Here is a 10,692-nt window from a genome sequence, read left to right on the forward strand (position 1 = left end):
ATCAGGGAAATACAAATAAAAACCACAATGAGATACCACCTTACACCTGTCAGAATGGCTAACATTAACAACTCAGGCAACAACAGTTGGTGGCCACGATGTAGAGAAAGAGGAATACTTTTGCACTGGTGGTGGCAATGCAAACTGGTGCAACCCCTCTGGAAAACAGGATGGAGATTCCTCAAAAAATTAAAAATAGAACTACCCTATGACCCAGCAATTGCACAACTAGGCATTTATCCAAAGGGTTCAAAAGTTCCAGGGCACATGCTCCCCAATGTTTATAGCAGCACTATCGACAATAGCCAAAGTATGGAAAGAGCCCAAATGCCCACTGACTGATGAATGGATAAAAAAAGATGTGGTATATATATACAATGGAATATTACTCGTCAATCAAAAAGGACGAAATCTTGCCAGTTACAACAACGTGGATGGAACTAGAGGGTATTATCCTAAGCAAAATAAGTCAGTCAGAGAAAGACAAATATCATATAACTTCACTCATGTGGAATGAGTGAACATAGGGGAAAGGAAGCAAAAATGAGATAAAAACAGAGAGCAAGACAAAACTAAAGACAGTCTTAAATACAGAGAACAAACAGGGTTGCTGGTGGGGTGGTGAGTGATGCAATGGGCTCAATGGGTGGTGAGCATTAAGGAGGGCAATGCCGGGATGAGCCCTGGGGTTCTATATAAATACTGAATCATTAAATTCTATTTCTGATCATTTTTATACTATATGCCGACTAACTCGGATTTAAATTAAAAAAAAATTATATATATATATATATATATATATATATATATATATATATATATATATATATATATATATATATCTCTGGTCTACATCCCCATTTCTGATCCATAGCTCCTAAAATTCTTCCAATATCGTAAGTGATGAGAGTTATAAAGTCGTCTTCCATCAGAGGGGCACCTGGGTGGCTCAGTCAGTGAAGCATTAACTCATAATTTTGACTCAGGTCAAGATCTCACCATTCAAGAGTTGGACCCTCACATCGGGTTCTGCTCTGACAGTGTGGAACTTGCTTGGGATTCTCCCTTGCCCTCTCCCTTTCTGCCCCTGCCCCTCTAACATGAGGATGTTTTCCCTCTCTCTCTCTCTCTCTCTCTCTCTCTCCATCAAGATAAATAAATAAACTTTAAAAGAAAGATGTCTTCTGTCAGGATAATGGAGTGGCTTTGGGAAAACATCTAAGGAGAGGGGCTGCTTGCCAGGAGGACTAATCATATGATTAGAAGATGAACTTCACATGCCACCCCCTGACCTCTAGGGATGGGAGAGTCTCTGGAGACTGAATCTAAGCAGCAATAGCCAATGATATAATCAGTTGTGTCTACATCAAGAAGCTTCCATAAAACCCAAAAGGATGGTTCAGAGAGCTTTCAGGTTGGTGAACACATGGAGACAGGTAGAGTGGCATGCCTGGAGAAGGAATGGAAGCTCCACACCCTCTCCCCATACCTTGCCCTGTGCATCTCTTCTATCTGGCATCATCTCTCCCCAAAGGCAGCACAGCTCACGAGGGAAATACTCAAGAGACACGTATAAACTTGAGCATGCACAAGCTCACCTACTGAGTCCATCATTGGACCACCTAACCTCAGACCTGAGGTAGAGCTCCAGTTCTTGGTAGGAAAGGTCTAAAAATACCTACCCCTGACTCAAACACTGAACCACAGCCTTACTACTCAAAGATGGGTCCACAGACCAGATGGGTGGCATCAGTACCTACTGAGAAATGGTTACAATTACAGGATCTCTGAGCCCCACCCATGTCCCGCCAAATCAGAGTCCAGATTTGAACAGGATCCCCAAGTGATTCATAAATACATTAATGTTGGAGAAGTTCTGGTCTAGAGTGGTGTCTCTCAACTTCTCCACTGTTGACACTGTGCTAGATAATGCTCTGTGGTGGGGGCCGTCCTGTGCATTGTATGACATGGGGCAGCATTCCTGGCCTGAACCCACTAGGCGCCAGTGGGACCTCCCTACTTACGACAACCAAAAATTTCTCCCTTGTCAATTGTTGTCTGAAAGCAAAATCGCCCTTGGTTGAGAGCCACTGACCTAGCGCTTGAGAACTGGAAATATCTTGGTGGATTTCCAGTCAAAGATCTTTCTGCCCTAGTTCATAACTCTGGGTAGCTCATTCCACACTTCTGAGCCCCAATTTTACAACTGTACTTTAATAAGAGTGGACTTTTCTTTAATCCCACATGAGTGAAATGATACAGTATTTGTCTTTCTCTGATTGGCTTATTTTGCTCAGCATAATGCATTCTAGCTCCATCCACATTTGGGTTGGGGAGAGAAGAGAGGGAAACAAACCAGAAGAGAATCTTAACTATAGAGAACAAATGAGGGATGAAGGAGGGAAGAAAGTGGGGGATGGGCTAGATGGGTGACAGGGATGAAGGAGGACGCTTTGAGATGAGCAGTGGGTGTTGTATGTAAGTGAAGAATCACCAAATTCTATTCCTGAAACCAATATTACACTGTATGTGAACTAAAAAAATCTATTTTTTTTAAGAAGAGTGGATTTTGTAAAAATGAAATAAGGAATCCCCATAGGTTCCTGAGCTCAGTGTATGGTGCATAAAAAGATCTAAATATATCATATAATTAACAAACTTTTACGTGGAGCACCAAATGGCAGCTCTCAATTTGTGTCACCATCATGAATCACTTCATTGGTTAGTCAAAAACATCATGAACACAAGAGCACAGTACCATTTGCTTATTGCACATTAACATACCTCTCTCTCTTATTGAGAGGAGAATAGCAATTTTCTAGAGAAACCGGGAAGTCATCTCTGCCATAAGACAATACTTTGGAGGTCCATGAGACCTGCTTAGACAGGTCCCTCAGTCTTAGATTTGGAGAAAAATGTTAACTCAAAATTGGGGTAAGGTGTAAGGAGGTCAGACCTCTGGAAGGGCGGCAAGAGCATGGAGAAGACATTACAAAAGCCAGATTCACCTGACTTCTAATCTGGTCTCCTGGGAACAGAGAATTAGTAGGAAAAAAAATTCTTTTCTGTCCAGACCAGTGGCCCAGAGGGAAACAAGGTGCACCAGCGTGGGACTAACAATGGAAACAGCACCTAATGAGCAGACACAGGGAGCTGTAAATATCTCCTCTGCCGTCCTAACCATGGTGATCCTTGTGCAGGACAGGACACGGTTGTTGCTCTCGGATTCCTAAGTCTGGCTGGGGGACCAATGCTTCGCTCCTTCCTGCTGTCCTGTCTGGGAACAGAGCCTTGGTTTCCATCATTGACCATCCAGGGAAAATTCCAGACCTCCAATCAGAGATGCTCTTCTTATAGACTCTTGAGTCCAAGAGCTCAGCAGGTATTTCAGGAAAGCGTCAGAGAGAATGGAACCTGAGACCTTTCCCTGAGGTCACCTGAGAGCCTAACCAGCATGTCCCAGGGCCGAGAGATTTTTCTTTACTAGGTTGACTACGAAATTTGAAAATAATTTACTTAATTTATTTTTAAAAATTTTTTAAGTTTATTTATATATTTTGAGATAAAGACAGAGAGAGTGAGCCAGGGAGGGGCAGAGAGAGAGAGAAAATTCCCACCACAGGACTTGACTCACAAACCGTGAGTTGATGATCTGAGCTGAAACCAAGAGTTGGGCACTCAACCAACTGAGCCACCCAGGAGCCCCCTTTTTTCATTTTTGTTGTATTTTTACTTTTTATTTTTTATACTTAAAAGATTTTTTAAAATAAGTGTTCATTGGACTCAGCAATACAAGGATCATTGTTGACAATGAGTGGTGAGAGTGGAAGTCCAGTTGGATGAGACTGAGGAAGGAATGGGGGGAGGGGTATAAAGTGGTTCCAGTGAAATGAAAACATATCCAAGGAGTTTTGTAGCTACGGAGGTAGCAAAACGGACTATAGGCTTGGAGATACGAGCAGTGGAGTGGGAGCATTTTACAATTTTTTTCATTTGGGGTGCATTTGGCTTGTTCTGAATTTATCAGAAGGATATGCACTCCTGAAGGTAAATACTCCCTTGTGACAGCAGGTTGTGAGACATATAATCACAGTATCAACTCTCCCATTGATATTCAACAGAAAAAAATATATAGACTTACTACGCATGAAGGGCTATGCCAAGGAACATTTTAGCCATTATTTTATTACCAAGGAGGCTGAATAGATTTTAGACTTTGTTAGCTACTTACTTCCTATATGCAAATTTTTTGGCAAGTATGTTGCTTTTCTGTACCGGGATCTGAGTGTTTTTATTGTTGTTTTATTGTTGTTATCCCAAGATAACAAAGGAAAGAATACCACCAAGGAAAGTGAGGAAAGGGCCAGCCACATCCACTGTTGGGACACATAAAAACAAGCGTGGTCAAATAGACAGGGAATAGGTACATTAATAACAATCAGGTCAGGGGCCCGAGGTGGATACCATGACGAGGCAAGTGGAGTCATCAGCCCGGGCTCCCTGGAGTCTGACTTAACATCAGCACCCACACTCACTACATTTTCTCTCGACAACCTGGCTCCTATAATGGACTCTCCATTCACACTGCTTTTTTCCCACATGAGCAGACAATGGCCTTCTACTAAAACTATTTTTCCCATTATAGCAGTGGATTCCATTTTTTGTTAGTGTCCACAATAGACATGCCTTTGAATTATGATCAAACGTGTGCACATGCAAACATGCAAATCCATGTGGATGCACACACACACAAACACACACACACATGCATGCATACACACACAACTGAACAAAGAGAATAACCATTCATATGCTAACAGGAAAGATCTATGCTGAACTTTTTATTTATAGTCACTCAATCTGTCAACCACGTTAAGAGGACAGATACCAGTACTCCCACTATTTCAGTGAGAATATCAACATTTTAGAATGAACTAGTCGTCTTCCCAAATTCAAACAGCTAACGTTTGAATCCAACGTGGTAGATCCAAGATTCAAAGCTCATTTACCGATTCCAAAATTGTGCATCTAATATCACTTAGGAAAGTTTGTCACCATTTCACCTTGATAAATCCCCACTAATTTGTATGCTGTATATTTCCTATTGTCCATTGGGGATTTATTCCTTTTACTCAAATTTCAAGTGGATGTTCATACGTAAAGGTGTCTTGACACCATCAGTATATCACTCATCTCTCTTTGAGAGAAATTGGTTTTTGCTGCTTTATTAGTTATCTTGGACATCAAGTGGCTATTGATAGCATTACAAAGCAGCGAGAACCAAGGAAGATTTCTCGTCATCACGATCTCTCAGGGACCACCTGGGCTTATGAGATCTCTCTGCCCCCTCTTCCTTTCCTCTGTCTCCTTTTGAGCTTTTTTATACTTCTCTAAATTCAGGACAGAATGGTCATATTAAAATAGAACGCCACATTTACACGTTCATAGGAATCTTACCAATTGGAATTTGGATATTTTTCTATCTTCTTTAGGGTAATGATAACTTGATGTCGAGAGCCTCACTAATACCCTTTCTTTCCTAAATACTGTAGCTGGAGGTGGGAAAAGCCTGATAACCACATGGTCTCTCTCAATGAGGTCTCTCTTCAAATGTCACCTTGTGCGTAGATCTTTCTGAACTCCCTGTAAAGAAAACACCCCATCGCTTTCTTTTATGCCTGATTGTTTTCCCACATGTCATTGTATTTATAGCCTTTTTGCCCTGTTACTAGTGTCTGGTTGTGCTAACATTAATCTTTTTTCCCTGATTTCTAGTCACCACCACCACCACCACCACCACATGGGACCAGGCAATGACAGCCAAATTTCAGAATTTTTTCTTCTGGGATTATCAAATGAACCAGAATTACAGCCCCTCATATTTGGACTTTTCTTCTCCATGTACTTGATCAGTGTCTTTGGAAACCTGCTCATCATCCTGGCTGTCAGCTCTGCCTCCCACCTCCACACGCCTATGTATTTCTTTCTCTCCATCCTGTCCTTTGTGGACATTTGTATCACCTCTACCATCATCCCAAAGATGTTGGTAAATATACAGACACAGACTAAAATTATAACCTATACAGGATGCATCAGCCAGATCTATTTTTCTACACTCTTTGCAGGCTGGGACAACTTTCTCCTGGCCGTGATGGCCTATGACCGCTTCGTGGCCATCTGTCACCCCCTGCACTACACGGTCATCATGAACCCCTGGCTCTGTGGACTGCTGGCTCTGGTGTCCTGGATCACGAGTGTCCTGAATTCCTTGTTACAAAGCTTAATGGTGCTGCGATTGTCCTTCTGTACAAACTCAGAAATCCCTCACTTTTTCTGTGAACTCAATCAGATGACCCAGCTTGCCTGTTCTGATACCTTTCTGAATGACACAGTGATGTATATTTCAACGGTGTTGCTGGCCGGTGGTCCCCTTGCTGGGATCCTTTACTCTTACTCTAAGATTATTTCCTCTCTACGTAGAATCCCATCAGCTCAGGGCAAGTATAAAGCATTTTCCACCTGTGCGTCTCACCTCTCAGTTGTCTCCTTATTTTATTGCACGGTCCTGGAAGGGTACCTTATCTCCTCTGCTACCCAGAACTCCCACTCAAGTGCAACAGCCTCAGTGATGTACACGGTGGTCACGCCCATGCTGAACCCCTTCATCTACAGCCTGAGGAACAAAGACATAAAGGGGGCTCTGAGGAGATCCTTCGGGATGGCAGGGACAAAAGGGACCATCGTCCTGCTGGTGAAGAAGTGCCCTTGATTGCAGGGTCAAAGCCATGATTCTTTGATCATTGTGACACAGAATTTGCTCTTATGTATTTCCTGAAATTTCCATTTCTTAGAAGTCAGCTTCTCTATACAATTTCAGAAAACTCAGTTTACTAAGCTTTCTGCTCTAAGACACATACAAGTTTTTCCCTTGGTCCATTTTCATACCTTCCCACAGTTCTTTCTGACTTTGGATCGGACATATTTGAAAATTTCCGTGTCTTTTACAGGACAACTTTGATTTCTGAAAAACGGTTACTTCATAAATGACATATATCATGCCAAGTACAATTTGTCTAGACTTCCTGAAGGAATAATCAATCCTGAGTTGTTTTATTCAGATGGATAAAACTACACTTGGCATCTAAGGCCGTTTATGTAATTTTGCCATAGAGGAAAATAGGAAGTCACGATTTTCACTTTGGCTCTGTCATCAGTCTTGTTTACTCCTTAACCACTCTTCCTGATAACGTTGATTTTATCATTGTCCCCGTAAGCCTCAATGTATTGACAATGATGCCACAGGCTAAGAATGCCCGCAGTACACATCTGGGTCCATGATACTTGTGATTCATACCTGCGCCAATGTTATGGATGCACTGTCTCTCATCATCATCATTGTTGTTGTTGTTGATCTTGTTAAAGTGTAATTGACATCACATTGTATTAGTTGCAGGTGTACAATGTAATCATTCAATATTTGTATACATTGCAAAGTGATCACAATAAACTCAGTTAACATCTATCACAGTATTTACTTACAAACTTATTTTCATCATGAGCATTTTCAAGATCCCCTCTTCTAGCTACTGTCAAATATATAATAGTTTGTTGACTATAGTCACCAGGTTGTACATGACATCCCCTTGACTTATTCATTTTATACCTAGAAATTTGTACCTTGTGACTCTTGTGCCCTTTTCATCCACTCCCCAGGATACTACCCACCTCAGGCTACTACCAATGGGTTCTGTGTATCCATAAGCTTGATTTGGTTTTGTCTTATTTTTAAGATTCCACATGTAAGTGAGATCATATGGTATTTATCTTCCTCTGTCTGACTTATTTCACTTAGCATAATACCCTCAAGGTCCATCAGTTGTCCAAGATTTCACTAATTTTTATGGCTGAAAAATATGTGTGTGTGTGTATCACAATTTCTATTCTATTTTCTTTCTTATTTTAATTCCAGCATAGTTAACAGAGTGTTATATTATTTTCAGGCATACAGTATAGTGACACTTCCATACATTACCCAGTACCGCACACTTTCTTTATCCATTCATCCACCAATGAACATCTAGCTTGTTTCCATGTCGTGGCTATTGTAAACCATGCTGCAGTGAAATGGGGGTGTGTATATCTTTTCAAATTTGTGTTTTTGTTTTCTTCAGATAAATGCTCAGAAGTAGAATTGCTCAATCACATGGTAGTTCTATTTTTAAGTTTTCAAGGAAACTCCACACTGTTTTCCAGAGTGGCTGCACCAGTTTACATTCCCACCAACAGTGCATGAGAGATTCCTCTTCTCCACAGCCGCAACAACACTTGTTGTTTCTTGTTTTTTTTGATACTATCCATGCTAAGAGGCATGAGGTTGATATCTCATTGTAGTTTTGATTTTTATTTCCCTGGGGATTAGTGATGCTCAGCATCTTTTCATGTACCTATAATAGATCTGGCTGATGCATCCTGTATAGGTTAGGATTAGTGATGTTCAGCATCTTTTCACGTACCTGTTGGCCATCTGTATGTCTTCATAGGAAAAATTTCTATTCAGATCTTCTCCCCATTTTTTAATCAGGTTGTTTGTTTTTGTTTTTATTTTTTCACTTCATTATTCTTCATTCACAAATGCTAATTGGATATTCATCCACATGCAACATTTTCTCTCATGTTCACAACTCAACAGGTTGGTGAATCCAAAAGGACTGGTGCCATCACTATACGGAGTATATTGTTTTAGTGTTTCAATCACTTATTCCAACCTACATCTTCTTTTATATTCTAAACCATCTTTATTATGTTGTTTGATCAGATAGATCCACAAGAGGTGGAGGTGCCCAAGGTCAGTCCAACTTTCAGCCAGTCAGGTCTGTCCTGTGGCAGCTCCTGAACATAGAACTTTGATGGTATTAAAGAGCCATTTAAGAGCCTGACCAGATCCAGCAACTTGGAGAAGGGACACAACAGCATGGGTGGTGCCATCTTGCTGAGCCAGGCTCCCTGTTTGTTCTTTGCTATTGAGTTCTTTATATACTTGGGATAGTTACCTCTTATCAGATATATGATTTGCAAATATTCTCTGCCATTCAGGAGGTTTTCTTTCCATTTTGTGATGGTTTCCTGTGCCAGCACAAGTTTTTAGTTTGATGTAGACCCTGTTTATTCTTGCTTTTGTTCTCTTGCTTTTGATGTCAAATCCTAAAAATCATTACCAAGACCAATATGTTTTCTTCTAGGAGCCTTATGGCTTCAGGTCTTACATTTAAGTCCTCAGTCCATTTTGAGTTACTTTTTGCCTGTGATGTAAGACAGTGGTCCAGTTTCGTTCTTTTGCTTGAGGCTCTCCAGTTTATTCAACACCATTTGCTGAAGAGCCTATTCTTTCCTTATTGAATATTCTTGCCTACTTTGTCGTAAACAAATTAATGATATATATGTGGGTTTGTTTCTGGGGTCTCTATTCTATTCCACTGATCTGTGTTTTTTATGCCAATATCATTCTGTTTTGGTTACCATAGCTTTGTAATATAGTTTGAAATCAGGGACCATGATGCCTCCAGCTTTGCCCTTCTGTTTCAAGTTTGCTTCGATATTAGGGGTCTTTCGTGATTCCATACAAATTTTACAAGTGTTTGTCCTATTTCTCTAAAAAGTGATGTTGGAATTTTGACAGGGGTTGTACCGAATCCACAGATGAATGTGGGTATATGGACATTTTAACAGTAGTAAGTTTTCCAATCAATGAGCAGGGCCTATCCTTTCATTTATGTGTGTCTTCTTTAATTTCTTTCAGCAATGTCGTATACTTTTCAGTGTACAGGTGTTTTCCCTCCTTGGTTAAGTTTATTCTTAGATATTTTATTCTTGTGGATGCAGTAGTAAATGGCATTGTTTTCTTAATTTCTCTTTCTGGTCATTTGTTATTAGTGTACAGAAATGCAACCAATTTTTGTATGTTGACTTTGTGCCCTGCTGAATTCATTTATTGGTTATAACAGATTTTTTCTCATAATTTGTTGAAATACAATGACATACAATAAATTAAACATACTTAAATGCAGCAATTTCTGGGGACACCTAGGTGGCTCAGTCAGTTAAGTAACCAGCTGTTGATTTTGGCTCAGGTCATGATCTCATGGTCATGGGATCGAGCCTAACATTGGGCTCTGTGCTGTTAGCACAGAGCCTGCTTGAAATCTTCTGTCTCCTCTCTTTGCCCCTCCCCTGCTCTCTCTCTTTAAAACTAAAATGTAAACATTTTTAGCATAAAAAAAATAATAACTAAATGCAAAATTTTCTGAATTAAAGGAATCATACAAAAATTAAGAGTACATACTGAATAAGTCCTTTTAAATATAATTTAAGAAAGTGCCCAAACGTTTAAAGCTCTGTTACATAATTGTAAAGACTGTAATCAACCTGAAACCTCTGTTTTCTTCTTTCTGATGGTGATGTGGGTTTATAAACCTAATTCAAGTAGATGTTGTTAGTAATAAATAAGTGTCTGGAAATATTTGGTGCGTCCAACAAGTCTTTCATAGGTAGGGAGTGTATGTACCTGTACATATGTATGCATTTGTACATTACTTCATACAAATACACTCTTACACATGTATATATGACACAGACACAATAACCCTATCTTTTATATTGACAGGACATTTGGAGAGGATAGAAATCAAAACAGTG

At 40.1% G+C, this 10,692-nt stretch overlaps 1 protein-coding gene and 1 pseudogene across 1 annotated transcript; one reads left to right on the forward strand and one right to left on the reverse strand.

The window, feature by feature from the left end:
- Window positions 1–5,899: 5,899 nt before the first annotated feature.
- On the forward strand, window positions 5,900–6,769 carry LOC122213092 (olfactory receptor 7A17-like). The gene is made up of 2 exons (XM_042927297.1): window positions 5,900–6,254; window positions 6,540–6,769. The coding sequence occupies exons 1-2, from the start codon at window positions 5,900–5,902 to the stop codon at window positions 6,767–6,769; spliced, it is 585 nt and encodes a 194-aa protein (XP_042783231.1).
- A 1,986-nt stretch (window positions 6,770–8,755) lies between these two features.
- Window positions 8,756–8,985, reverse strand: LOC122213337 (annotated as a pseudogene).
- Window positions 8,986–10,692: the final 1,707 nt, after the last annotated feature.

Source organism: Panthera leo, chromosome A2, assembly GCF_018350215.1.
Source record: "Panthera leo isolate Ple1 chromosome A2, P.leo_Ple1_pat1.1, whole genome shotgun sequence".
Classification (NCBI taxonomy): Eukaryota; Metazoa; Chordata; class Mammalia; order Carnivora; family Felidae; genus Panthera; species Panthera leo.